Here is a 14,949-nt window from a genome sequence, read left to right as displayed (position 1 = left end):
TGAAACGGATATCGTACAAACATACTTGGGGTCTAAAACCATTATTTCGATGAGGCACATTTTTGGTCGTATCAAAGTGTAAATACCCTCTTTAGCCTAAAGGCTGAGGGTATAAAAAGACAAAATACATGGTTGTAAGTCGAAAAGATGTAAGTTGTGAAACGCCACTAATTATTAAGAACGAAAATATCGAACGTGTAAAATCTTTTATATACCTTGGCGTTTTAATTAACGATCAATGGAACATATCAAACGAAATTAAGCGTCGAGTGGAGATGGCCAGAAACGCCTTTTTTAAATACAAAAACACACTTACCAACCACGAAATAAGTCTCGCAACCAAGATTAGATTTGTAAAATGCTATATTTGGTCTATATTACTATATGCTGTAGAAACTTGGACCATCAAAAGTGCAGATCAAAAAAAAAATTGAAGCTTTTGAAATATGGGTCTATCGAAGAATTCTAAAGGTGCCCTATACATCGCACACTTCAAACCAAGAGATTCTAAGACGAATGCATATCGACAGACAACTCTTCCACACTGTCAAATCAAGAAAAACCGCATACCTTGGACACTTGATGAGGAATGATAAATACAAGTTTATGCAAGGTATTATTAAATGTACCATAGAAGGACAACGACCAAGAGGCAGAAGAGAGATATACTGGCTAAGTAACATCCAAGAGTGGACAGGATACGGATGTGAAACAAATCTGCTACATGCTGCTAAAAACCGAGAGCTGTCAATAATTTCATAATATAAAATATTAAAACATATTCAAATGTAATACTATAACATTGTATGGTCGCTTAATATCCGAAAAACGGATCCGCAAATAAAGAAGAAGAAGAAGAAGTTCACTTCTTTTTTCGAGTTGACAAATGAAAGTAAATGAATGAAGTAAAAGAAATTAATTCACACCATTTGTTATGTTCATTCATGATGATGATGATAAGTCGTGTATATTAGGACCCATATGTCATCAATATATTCACTAGACGCAAATACGCAAGTTTACAAAGTCCGACAAGGGTTTTGTTTACTTATCAAATACTTATTCAGCGTCCCCAACGAAGACAGAAATGTCAAACATTTCAGTATACACCATTTCAGTATATCACTTGAATACACCGTGGGAGACTAAGGTCTTGAAAATATTGAAATCGTAAGTTAGAGATAGGGCTATATCAAAATGTCGATCTATAGCAAGAAAATTCTGATGGAAAATGTAGTGCTCCCAATAAATACTTTCAGTCATTTCGTACTGTAATGAGGCTAAATCTTCTACAATACCGAAAATCGGTAGGCGCCGTTATATTATAAGGGCTATAGCGAAATACGGACCTATGTCCATAAGATTTTTGACCACTATTAACCCCAAATTCCAAATTATTCCGAAAGCGGTCTGAAAATGTGGCTAAAATTGTCAAAATGCCTCAACACTACAACAAAACCGAATTAGTAGTACCGTATTATTCATCTTTTGTATCACCGTATACTAATTGACCACCATTCTTTTCCTCTTCCCTTGTTCAAATTATGACCTCACAATATGACCTTACGTTATAATAAACTAATCTTCAACATGTATATTTAGTAAGCACTTTGTTTTTCAAGCTCTAACTGTGGCGAAACAATTCACGTATTTGTGATAATTTTGTGCTTTTCAGACATGTCAGTATAGAATTATGAATCCTTCAAAGTCGCACGTGTGGTAGAAAAATAAGAATTGCATTGGAATCTCGTATTGTCGTTTCCGCACTCAAACAATCATTATTACGAGTATACACACACTTCAAACATTAAATATGGCAGGCAAGGATATTTTTAGCACTTTGTCAATGAAAGAATGTACGCACGGCCATCATTTCATTCATGTTTTTATTCTACAAAGTTTTCACAACTACGCCTTAAAAAACTTTCTCAAGTAAATTTATGACGCCAAACGGTCAAATTGTCGCATACTTTATTAATCACATATTTCGTTTTGTACAAATGTATTTGTTTTAGGCTCAATTCATCAACAAACAAAAATGGTTGGCAAGCAAAATACTGAACATTTCCTAAAAAGATTTCATTGGGTCAATAGTCATGATCTATCCTAACGATTGGGTTCACTATAAAAATACAAATTTTCAACATCCTTGTGGTTTACAAATTTTCCAAGAAAAGAAGACGATTCAAACAAACAGTGAAAAACAAGTAAAGAACACCCGAAAGAAGACGATTCCAAAAAATAATGAAAAAGGCTCAGTTACCACGAGGATGTCGCCTTTTTGTGGTGACTGTATTCACGGCATTCAATATCTGTGGAATCGTGACTCCAGAAAATCCGTCCGTTTCTTTTGGTTTTTGGTAATTTTGCTTGCTTTTCTCGGCTGTGTGTTTATGTATTTTATGGTGACAACTTTACGTGACGAACAACCGCTGGTCACTGTTGTGGAGACAGCACATTTACCCATTTATGCCATAGAATTTCCATCTGTGGCTTTGTGTCCCTACAATCACATCAATTGGATACGTTATGAAGCAGCTAAAGAGAAATTTCTACCACACAATCCATCGAATGAGACGCAAAAAGCATTCTATGATCTACTGGTGGCAATGGAGAATATGACCTTCACTTACTTATCATCAGTTGGTAAATTATTGAAACGTCAGCCGCTACCACAGGTTGTTAATGACATATCATTGAATCACTTGGCACAATTTATGGCATTCCGTTGCAACGAAATATTTGTGTGGTGTTCATTTGACGGTACCGAATATGATTGCTGTAAATTGTTTGTACGGGAGCGTACAGATCAAGGAGTCTGTTTGGTCTTCAATTCTCTTATATCGGTGGAATCGCGAATAAAGAAGGTAAGAGAAATAAACATTATGTTATGATGGGTAGTAGAAAAAAAATAATTTAAAAAAATTAAGTTTCAGTGTTTTATTAAGAAATGCACTTAAAACTAAAAAATAATTTGTCGCTTAGCCTCAATATATACATTCCTTTTCATGATAGAATCTCTCAAATAAAACGCTTGCATTTAAATTATGAATGAATTATGAATTAAACGGCAAGCGTTTTATTTGAGAGATTCTATCATGAAGAAGAATGTATATATTGAGGCTAAGCGACAAATTATTTTTTAGTTTTAAGTGCATTTCTTAATAAAACACTGAAACTTAATTTTTTTAAATTATTTTTTATTTTTAACTTTTTAGTAAATACATTTTTTGACCACTGAGACCCCAAATGCCGAATTACAGTCCATTTGAGCAGAAAATGTAGATTAAAATGCTTGAAATTGGGTGGTACAGTTATATGGATGCTATATTAAACCTTGACCTACGTCCACAATTTTTAGTGGGGAAGCTCCTGGAGTATTGAGAACTCCAAATGCCAAGTTACAGCAAATTCGGGCTAAAACTGAAGACAAAATCCTCAAATAGAAGTCGGGTGGTACCTTTATATGGAGGCTATAGGAAAAAATGGACCCATATTGGTTTTGGTTTCATATTCATGTATTGTCATCTAAATCTGAAAAATGTGCAAAGTGTTAGTTTGATTGGTCAGCTGCAACCTTGCTAAAAATCAGTTACCAGATTTTAAAAGGGGGTCAAGTTAGACACCGTAAAAACACTGTAAGAATGGACCAATATTAGTTTTGATTTCATATTCATGTATTGTCATCCAAATCTGAAAAGTGTGCAAAGTCTAAGTACGATTGGTCACCTGCAACTGCGTGAAAAACGAGTTACCAGATTTGAAAAGCAAAATACCGGAAATCGGGTGGTACCGTTATATGGGGGCTATAGGAAACAATGGACCCATATTTGTTTTGGTTTCATATTCATGTATTGTCATCTAAATCTGAAAAGTGTGCAAAGTTATAGTTCGATTGGTCAACTGCAACCGTCTTAAAAATCAGTTACCAGATTTAAAAAGGGGGTTAAGTTTGACGCCGCAAAAACACTGTAAGAATGGACCAATAGTGGTTTTGATTTCATATTCATGTATTGTCATCCAAATCTGAAATGTGTGCAAAATTTAAGTTCGATTGGTCAACTGCAACTGTGTGAAAAATTAGTTACCAGATTTGAAAAGCAAATTAGATAAAACACTGTAAAACAGTGTAAAAATGGACCAATATTGGTTTTGATTTCATATTCGTGCATTGTCATCCAAATCTGAGAAGTGTGCAAAGTTTTAGTTCGATTGGTCAACTGCAACCGTGTTAAAAATGAGTTACCAGATTTGAACTAAACACACACCAAGGCAAGTTAAATAAAACACTGTAAAAATAGAAAATTTGTTAAATACTGTCCTATTATAAGTATATATGTCGTTCAACACAGTTGTCAGATCGTTCATTGCTGATACTAAAATTGCCACTTTAACTTTTCGTTGTGACGTCTTTGCGAATTCATAGCATTCCCTGTGTGCCAGTAATATCGCCCTTGTACTTCGCAACTACATCCGCCAATGTGTAATCTGCACTTTCGCTATAGAGAGTCCTGACATTGCCGGCGAAGACCTTACCTTAATCGTCAACATTATCTTCTCAGTTCTTATACCCTACACCACACTGTGGTATGGGGTATTCTGTGTTAGTGCATTTGTATGTAACATGCATAAGAAAAAGAGATAGACCTATAGTTCCTACTAGGGCTATGCATAGAATCACTTTCTGAGTCTATTTACCCAGCAAAAAAAGTCCTCCCAAAATCATGGGTTTTGTAAGGAATTTTTGGCAGCCGTAACTACTCGCAAACCCCCTTTCTTCCCCATTATTTTTACAAGGGCATGTCGCACTCAGTTTGTAGTTATTTTATGACCACTAGAATAACTAGTTATTCTGTGGCCACGAGAAGTTGAAAAGTAATTTGAAAAAAATTCTATTTTTAGAACAGTTGATGTAGAGATTTTATTTAATTTCTTACACTTCTTACTTTTATTTTACTATGTTTCGCTCGCTGTGCGAGTTGAACACACGAACCCTCTGATTTCTAGCCAAAGACTCTACATACTATGCCACGCACACGAACATTAAGGGTTGCTTAAGAACTTAAATGTGCACCACGAACTGTTATTTTTTAATTAAAAAAAAACTCGCGTGCCGACAGTGAGCGTTGAAAACACAACCCTAGGATTTATAGTCGGACACACACTCACTGTGCCACCGTCCTCATTACTTAGTGAGGAGGAAAGTAAGTAGGTTTGCCTTGTATTTTTTTAAGAAGTATCCCATTACTTTTCAGTTTACTTGTAATGCGAAAAGAAGCTTGTTTACATTACTTTGTAATGGGTTACGTAATGACTAATGGATCTGAATTTTTGCTGGGTATGCATGTCCGTCTGTCCATCCATCCGTTCGCAACGTACAGGTCGCATTTATTGACCGATTTGGCTGAAAATTGGGAAAGAACATTTTTTAACCCGTCGGAAGAACGCTATTGGTTTTGGTGAAAACCGGTTCATATATGGATATAGCTCCCACATATATTTTCGGCGATTTGTGGTATTTGATGCATCAAACACACTATATCTCTCCAATTTTGATGATATTTGGAATATATGACGGAATTAGGTCTATAGATAAATGTGCCAAATTATATCGAAACCGGTTCAGATTTGGATATAGCTCCCATATGTATATATTTTCGGCCGATTTGAGGTATTTGATGCAATTTGGAACGTGTGACGGAATTTGATCTATAAATAAATTTGAGAAATTATGTCGAAATCGGTTCAGAATTGGATATAGCTACCATATATATTTTCGGCCGATGAACCAAACACGCTGTATCTGTCCAATTTTGATGCAATTTGGAATGTGTGATGGTATTTGGTCTAGTAATAAGTGTATCATATTATATCGAAATCAGTTCGGATTTATATATTATAAGATTAATAAAAAGGCCTCTTTATGTTTCAACAATCCAAGATAGAATAATATATATTTCCAATTTGTCATATTATTATAATTTCTAAGCCTTCCATTCAGAACACGTATAATTTATATGTTCCTACAAATACAGTGCTTACAACTCGGCCACGCTCCCTTGCACACGTCCTCGTGGGCATCTTCAATTAGACAGTAACTATAACTTAACAACCGTCATCTGCACTGGATTACTCTGTATCCTACATCCTTTAAATGTCTATAAATATGAAATGAAGTATACATTTAAGCAATATGTTTAAGAGCAAGTATTCTTTCCAAAATTCTGTTGTAGGTATGTATGTCATTATCAATTTAAGTATCGTATATTCACATACAAATAAAGACTAGTGAATATATGTATTTTTAACTGTTATTCATTCTTGACTTTGGAATCGTATATGATTATGTAATTTATGTATTTTTTTAATATTTATGATTATAGAAATATATGCCCTCTTTTCCTATTAACCCAAAGGGATAAGACAAATGTTCGCAAAAATCACTAATAAAATTAAATGTAAAACCAACATTATTAACTACTATTTGTTCCGGCAAACATTGCCTGCAAAAATGTATACACTTGAATACTAATAAATTTTTACGGCTATTCCAAAAAAACCTCCATTCTCTAGAAGAATTATATTCGTATAGAATCTGCCGAAAATGAAAATGTGAGCAGCAGTTCTCGTTTAAATATCTTGGTATAATTGTTTCGCTATTGAATGCAGAACTATGAATGACCCTGCTCTCATCATTGCTTAAGAATCCCTCACTCTTTACTATTCTTCCCTCGGTTCTAAAAAATTCATGTTTATTAGTGGATCCAACGAGATTATTAATGTTTTAATACAAGACACGCTCGAAATAAATATTCATTTGTATGAACTCTTTAATCATCTTCTTGAAACACTATTAAAACAGTTACATTTTTAAAAATTGTGATGTCTACTTCTTCATCATTAGTATTCACTTGCGCAACTGGACCAGTGAACATTATTGCCACCTTTATATCTATCAATATCATCTCCCTATCTCAGCATTGGAATAAGTTTCCTATTCAGTTCTCTGAAACCTATGCCATTTTGTATTCGCAAATCTTTCTTTTAACCAAAAGACTATGGCTCGAATACGAGGATGAGTCCTGATAAGGTAGGTCAACACTCCATAATTTTTCCACCACTACCTGTATTCATTTGCTCAGCTGGACTAGTGAAAATCATTCAAACTTATAATTTCTCACCAAAAAATTGGTATTTTACTATTATCAGAACAATATGTCTACTACTCACTTTTATGTTCGGATTGTTTATACTTAGTATTTCGTTAAAGACATCCACTTCTAACTGAATCTGGGGAAACATATATAAATGCAATTCTTTTAGGATCTATTGAAATTTGATATCATTCACCTGCGCAACTGGACCAGAGAATGGCGGCATTGGAAGAAGTTGTCATTCTCTAAAAGTTGATCATATTCACTTGCGCAGCTGGACCAGTGAACATCTTTAGCCTTTTTTATCTATAAATTTCATCTCCCAATCTCGGCATTGGAATATCTTTCCTTTTCAGATCTCTGAAATCTGTGCCATTCTGCATTCGCCATCCTTCTTTTAACTAAAAGATTGTGGCTAGAATGCGAGGATGATGAGTCTTGAATAAGGTAATCATTCTTAAACTCTTTTACTATTCTTAGAACAACTTTTCTTCCCTCTAAATACATTTTACTAAGCTTTAAAAACTTTGCTACCTCAAAATGAACATTTCGATTTGATAATCCCTATATGTGGGATATCATTAGCAAAACTATATTTGGGTACTGGTATCAATTACATTATCGTGTAAAAACCAGAAGTTATCAATATATTCGTTTTCATGCACATATAAATACACAACCCTTCTTAATAAGCAACAAAATGCAGCACATGTCATCAAAATTTGAAATAATTTTCAGCACAATAATTTAAGGACATGTCATTATTTACAAAAAGAGATTTCATCCTTTGATTGTTCATAAAACACTCTGATTTAGACAACAACATTGTAATCATCGAAGCTCAGGCATATTTTGAGTACAGATGCACTCAATTCTACATCTAATTCCAAAGAGGCTTTTATACACCTAATAACAGCTGCAACTGGCCTTCCACTTGCTACACATAGCACAACTAACACATCCAATGAACAAAACATGTAGAACATCATGACTTTGCGATGTTATACCACGAGACAATGATGGTAAATTTTAAGTTTCCCACTAAATTCAATTTTTGTGAAGTACATACCTATTGAATTTGCACAGTATTGGGTTAGAAATACCCATCGCAACATATATGTACCTTTTTGATCCTTCCATTGTGTTGTAGAACTTCTTCTTGCGTTTATAGAATCCAATTTTCTTTTACCTGCCCTTCGATCAATCATTTAACTTCCTTTTATCTTACTACACTTGAGTTGATATCCAATTTACAATCAGCATGATTTGATTATGTCGCTAAGAGGTTCCAATGCAAATTTGAACTTCCGGTAAGATTTTCTGTTCTTTTCACATTTGCGTTTAGTTATTTTCCAAACGTTTATTCGAATCAGCGTTATATCAAATCATCCAACCGTCCATTCTTTGAAACAATTCGCCAATTGTTTTAAATATACATATGTATATCCTTACTAATCCAAACTAGCCTCAGCCCAAATTTTCTTTTTGGCAGAGGATATTTGTTTCAGGATCACAAATAGGACGAGACTCCAAATCTAAATTGTTGCTTCTTGATATTCAGTATCTGTTTTTTGCGTATATTGGTTTTTGCGGATCCCACCGCTGCTTTATAAGATTAATAAAAAGGCTTCTTTATGTTTCAACAATCCAAGATAGAATAATATATTTTTCCAATTTGTCATATTATTATAATTTCTAAGCCTTCCATTCAGAACACGTATAATTTATATGTTCCTACAAATACAGTGCTTACAATATGTACATATATCTCCAATATATATTTTACATATTCTCAGTGGTGTAGGGTATCATATAGTCAGCGCCGCCAGACTTTGATCCTTTCCTTACTGGTTTCATAATGGGACGCTTCATTGGGTTGGGATAAATACTGAAAATAACCATTTTAAAAGAACGTTCTTTTGCATCTTTCATCCAATACGCGACCCTCAGTTTTGTGGGTATTCCGCTAATTTGTAGGTAAATACGACTGTCCCCAAATATTCCATAGCCGCTGGATTCGATGCGACGCTGTTTCCAATCGCCAACTCATGGATAGAAATTGTTATGTGCCACTTTTGAGGGTCTCCTTGCTCTGAATGACTTTGCGCCAGTGTTTTTACACCGCGCTTTTGTGCGCTCAATTCCATAGAAACTTCAGAGATTGTGTTATTTGTTACTTATTTTTATACCCGAAGCCATCCTCCCGAAGGATTGCACTGAGCCGCCAAACATCCCCATCCACCAAATCAGAAGGCTCGAGCCAATCATCCTCAGACAGTTGCAAGCAACGCTTCAGCTTATACAGAACAGTCGTACATGTCGCTTCAAGGTCAAAGGACAGGGCGCCAAGTAACACCTGCAATGTGTCCGTGGACACAGTGCGACACCTGGCAGACATGCTAACATGACCACATGTTGACACGACAAGAGCTTTCTACGTCCAACAACAGACACTGCTGCGGCACACCATACAGGTGCACCATATGTTGCATAGTCAACAAAATGTCCACCATATATGGTGCGCACGGAACGCCTGCTTAAACCCCAGTCGGTCCGCAAGACTCTTCTGACCATACCAACAACAACAGTCAACTTGTGCTCTCAGACATAGTACTTGACTTGCTTGATGTACCGTATACATAGAAGGCTTATGCCCCGATAAGAGCGAGGATTACTCCTCACCCGATCAGGCGACTTAAGGAACACCCTTCCAGTCATGCCGTCGATACCTGGCGATTTTCTACTTCCAATCCGCAGATACTGTCCGCAACTTCATGACGCTTCAACTCCCACACAAGCGGGGGAGGTGAATGAGTCTCCAACCTCGGAAATAAAGACCCCAGCAAAATCCCTACGTTTCCCGTCCACCCCGAGGCTGTCGACGTGGAGCCAAGACGCAAAGCCCGTAGGTCAACCTGACGCTTGGACCCACCATGTCGGCACACACGGTATACCTTTCCCCAGGGATCATACCTGTTGTCCAGTATACATCTCCTCCAATCGTCTTCTTTACTCCTAGATAGCTCGTCCATGTACGTCGTAAGAGCAGCAAGGAACTCAGCTTTACGCTGAGCCATATATTCCGCATTGATTCGTCTTGCCCTTTGCAAACGCTTCATCAGGCGCGCAACTCCCTTCCGCATCAGACCCAGCTCACGGGTCCACCATTTGACCTTACTTGGCTTGGCAATGACCAGCTGGCCTAGCAAATTGATAGCTCCACATTTTGTACTATGGCCGAGATAATACCCGATACAAGAACAAATTTCCCAGCGGAGGCGACGAACCCAGAAGATCCCAAATTTAGGGAACTTACTCTAGCAGTCGAGCACAAGTGGATTGACTAAATTGCAAGTATGTTCGCTTTCTGACAGGTTTGAAATTGTTTTCCATCGCGTTGCACTATTATTCGGGGACCATACTGGCGCTACATAGCTTACTACCTACCAACCTATCGCATTATACATATGTGGTCAACATGCTTTCTTTATCTACACCTCAAGTGCTGCCGGCTAGTGACTTGACGACATTGTTCCTAAATCTCAGATTGTTGCAGGAAGCTGCGGCATACGCGGACGTCGTCAAAAGTGACCCGTAGAATAATGGGGAAGTTGGTGATCAAAATTCTGCTACCATCGAACATGGCATTTAACTAAGTGCTCACATCTGTAGTGGTAGTAGATTTAGAACGTATAATCATTCGCATAACGATCTCAATGCCGTCTGGAGATGATGGAATATAAGAGAGGTAGAGATTAAATAGTTCCGGAAATATCAACTACCCTTGAGAACTCTCTACGGGGCTTGTACTTATGGTTAAAGAATTCCTCGTACGAATTGCGTCCGCACATATAATTGATTATCCAACGTTTCAAACATGGCCTGAGGCAATCTGTTCGATGTCCTTAAACAGCATGTAGTTCTTGACAGTATCAAAGGCTTTTGATGAAAAAAGCCTTATGAGTTTTAGTTACGGGAGAAATAACCGAAATCGGCCTGTACGAGTCACCTTTGCTGGCATTTTTGCCTGGCTTCAGTAGTGGGAACCCACTGCTCTTTTTCCAGACTTCGGGAACGATGTGGGTGGCTAGAGACATGTTGAGAGCTTTTTTTCAGCCTTTAGATTCCATCAGCGCCCAACGCTTTGGATAATTTAGCGTTCACAACATTTTCCATTGTAAATTGCGGTGGTTCCTCCTCCACAAGAACATGTCTTATGCGACGTAGTACTCTTCTCTTCGCCCTGTCACTCCCAGGGCCAACTGTCGATTGAAATAACTTGCGCATATTTTCATATCAGTCAGGGTAACGTTGCAAAACGTGACTGAGGCCCTATCTTCATTTTTTCTGGGTTCGACAGTGACTTAAACGTTGCCCATAATTCACTTATTCCGGCTCTAATTTTGTTTTAGAAACTTTTGATTTAGATTTAGAAACTTGTTCCGTTTTTGCTCAGCGACCAACTTGACTCTGGGGTCACTAGGTCAAGCTCATTTCACAATCCCGTCGCCTCTGCTAAGAAATTTGGTCTCACTTCGAGTATGCGACTAGCAGGTATATGGAACGGCGATTCTGTCAACCGGACGTCAGAAGGGTTGGGCATATCTCTATAGCGGTGATACTCTCTGGAACTGGCCCAATTAGATTTCTCATAATTGATGAAAGTGCGGCGTTCAGAGGTGTTGAAATCGGGCGGTCTGCTGATGGATACATTTACAGGGAGATGATCGGACCCAAGCGAAACGAGGTCGCCACGTAATGTCATTTGACACACCGGGTGACACGATGGTTATAATTGAACAACTATGACACTCTCCGCTAATTCTGGTTGGGGCCTCCTCGCCGACCGTGCAAAACGTAGGGCCCAATAACCCTCTATTCATTGCCGTGGACCAAATGCCACAAGTCATGATGACCATTAAAGCCCCCCCAAGACCAGACGCTTATGATCTTCCAAAAGCGGGCTAATGTTGGACATAAAACCTTGAGTACAGCTATTAATCGGTATGTATACGTTAAGCAACTATACCTATGTAGTTCCACGCCTGACTGCTACCCGATAAATTCCACGTACGTCTCATTAGTGCCAGTCTAAAGCGAGATATGTCGGTATTCTACAGACTGGTGCAATAGAAAAGCTAATCCCCCAATTCCACTTCTGGTGCGATCCTTCCTCAGTACTTTGTCACCATCACAACTCTGTAATCTGTAGTTGTCAATTAACTCGGTTCGCTTAACCCTCACGACCATGATTTCGATCGATCGAAATTGGAGGCCGTTGCAATTGATTGCAAAAAGAATGCATTTTCAGGGATTGGAACAGTAACGGCATGTGTTAAGTGCTGCGTGTGCGGCTGCTGAGGAGGAGATGACGACTACCGCTCACTGTGTTCACGCAACATTGACGAGTCCAGAGCAACCATTAAGTTTCAGCCACTGCCGGCATCTATTGCATCTCACCAAAGTTTGAGTGTGGTGGATGCGGATGTGACAAACTGAGCACATCCATATTGGTCCGATGTTTTCCTCCTCCCGGCACAATCCAAAAGAATCCTGAGCAGGCGTTCCCGGATATGCTGCCAACATAGAAAAACGATACAAATGCGTAGCCGTTGCCCGGAACTCTGATGTACTGTTGTTCCGGAGCAGGCATTTCGGCATATGCTGCTTACAATACAGAAAACCGATACAAATACAAACATGTGTACACTGAGGTGGCAGTCCGTGGCAGGAACTCTGATGTATTGTAGTTCCGGGTCAATCCGGCATCGAAGAACCAGCCGCCATGTGTTTGGAATTGGGAATATAATTTTTCTATTTAAATTTTTGAAAAACATGAAAATTCCGCTATCAAGTTATGATTACAATGGTAATGAACGTGTGTTCGGCAGAGGACAAAATAAATTCATCTCAACAGATCTAAAAATAGAAAATATGTTTTTTTTTGGTTATTTATCAACTCTTGATGGCCATAGTATTAACTATTTATTTCGGATGACATGCCCTTTTTAAAATGATGGGTTATTAGCTTTATTTGTACGTAGTTAGCGGTACCAAGAAGTACAATATAAACGCGTAGTTTGGTAATGTGAGTTGTTGCTCGGAGTGGTTCAACCTAATTACACCTTTATTTTATGGTGTGGGCAATAAAACCAAGACGTAACTTAAAACTATAATTTCTATTTTCAGCTAAAAGATTCATACTATCCCTGGAGAGTACGCAAATCGGGAGCGGAATCTGGACTATCATTTATATTGCGATATAATGCAAGCTATGTTAGACCCAATACATACACCTCATTTCGATTTAAGGTAAGTATTGAAGATGGAATTCCTAAAAGAAAATGAAAACGCAATAAAATTGTTTTGCAGTTAATGGTCAAAGAAGCTCAAGAATGGAGTCAAATATTATATCATATTTTTTATCCAAACACACATGCTGATGTTATGATAACACCGATATTAACCGAAACGGCATCGGAGGCAAGACTCATTGATCCAGAAAAGCGTAATTGTTTATTTTGGGTATGGTAGACCGTTAAAGGGTTACACATGACCTTAGTCAACAATAATTTGTTTTGTAGAATGAAAAATCATCGAAATATGGACGTATCGATGGATTGCCCTATAACAAATTAAATTGCCTTTCCCATTGTCAACATAAATTCATAATGAAACATTGTAATTGTTCGATGTCGTTGTTTTTTCCAGAACTACGTAAGAATCATAAATGTTTACAAAGAGGAGCGTCATTAAAAATTTAAACTTTTTCATACATTTTTTTCAGGTGAATATAATAACAAGGAATGTAAAGTTGCAGATTTGGCTTGTCTATACAGGCATAGGGGTAGTAGCTATACATATCAACCTCACATGAATTTATTGTAAAAATATTAAGACTTTTTCGAAATTATTTCGTAGATGTATTCAACTACTTGAAAGGACCTCTCCAAGACCACTTTATAAATGATACACGACGAGGCATGAACTGTGATTGTATCGACAATTGCCTGTCAATGGTATATCTAGTAGCTGTCAATACTCAGCCAATACACAGGTAAGTAGGCGACTTGAGGCAAAACAATTTGAAATTAGTAATTTTTAACTTTATATATTTCTTTTAGTTTTCAGGCAAATACAAAAATTCCCGAAATATATGCCCACGTCTATTATAATCGTGATACCCTCACGAAGTATGCATCCCGTTTGGATTACACATTTCTTGATATGGTGGCCTATTTTGGTGGTGTATTGGGTCTATTTCTGGGAGCATCGGTATTCAGTTTTGTTGAAATTCTTTATGCTGTCATAAGATGGTCCGTTTGTTTTATATTTACCAAATTGAAGGTATCACTTCTATCACAAAAAGTTCGTGTAAGGACTAAAGTTGATGTTATAAGAGAATAGTATTAATTATAATTGCGTAAAATAAAATCTGTACCTGTTTAATGTTGTCTAGTAGATCTTAAGCAATAAACACACACGCGTCAAAAAGTCTGAGAAGAAGAACAAATAATTAATTGAGTAGAATGTAAAGGTAGGTGAATAAATTGAAACTATCTTCTGTGTGAATTGAAACATTCATCTCCTAAACAACAAAATACTTTTTCACAAAAATTATGCATTGAGGAGCTGTTCCAAATTTTGTGGACCCATTTGGACGTAAGAACTTGCTGACAATAATATGAATTTTTATAAAAGCTCAAAAGTATTGCGGAGAAGGTACCTGAAGTTTGCCCACGATAAATATAAAATCGCTGTAAAGAGGACGGAGCTTAAACTGCACTTAAACAAA

The 14,949-nt window shown here is 37.2% G+C and overlaps 1 protein-coding gene across 1 annotated transcript; it reads left to right on the top strand.

The window, feature by feature from the left end:
- Positions 1 to 2,393: 2,393 nt before the first annotated feature.
- Positions 2,394 to 14,561, top strand: LOC141392451 (pickpocket protein 19-like). The gene is made up of 7 exons (XM_073965392.1): positions 2,394 to 2,867; positions 13,344 to 13,466; positions 13,527 to 13,679; positions 13,739 to 13,835; positions 13,942 to 14,001; positions 14,076 to 14,211; positions 14,279 to 14,561. The coding sequence occupies exons 1-7, from the start codon at positions 2,394 to 2,396 to the stop codon at positions 14,559 to 14,561; spliced, it is 1,326 nt and encodes a 441-aa protein (XP_073821493.1).
- Positions 14,562 to 14,949: the final 388 nt, after the last annotated feature.

The sequence above is a fragment of the Musca autumnalis genome, unplaced genomic scaffold, assembly GCF_047663935.1.
Source record: "Musca autumnalis isolate F117 unplaced genomic scaffold, ASM4766393v1 scaffold_1, whole genome shotgun sequence".
Taxonomy (NCBI): domain Eukaryota; kingdom Metazoa; phylum Arthropoda; class Insecta; order Diptera; family Muscidae; genus Musca; species Musca autumnalis.
Note: the sequence above shows the minus strand (reverse complement) of the source record. Positions and strands in the feature narration are given on the sequence as shown.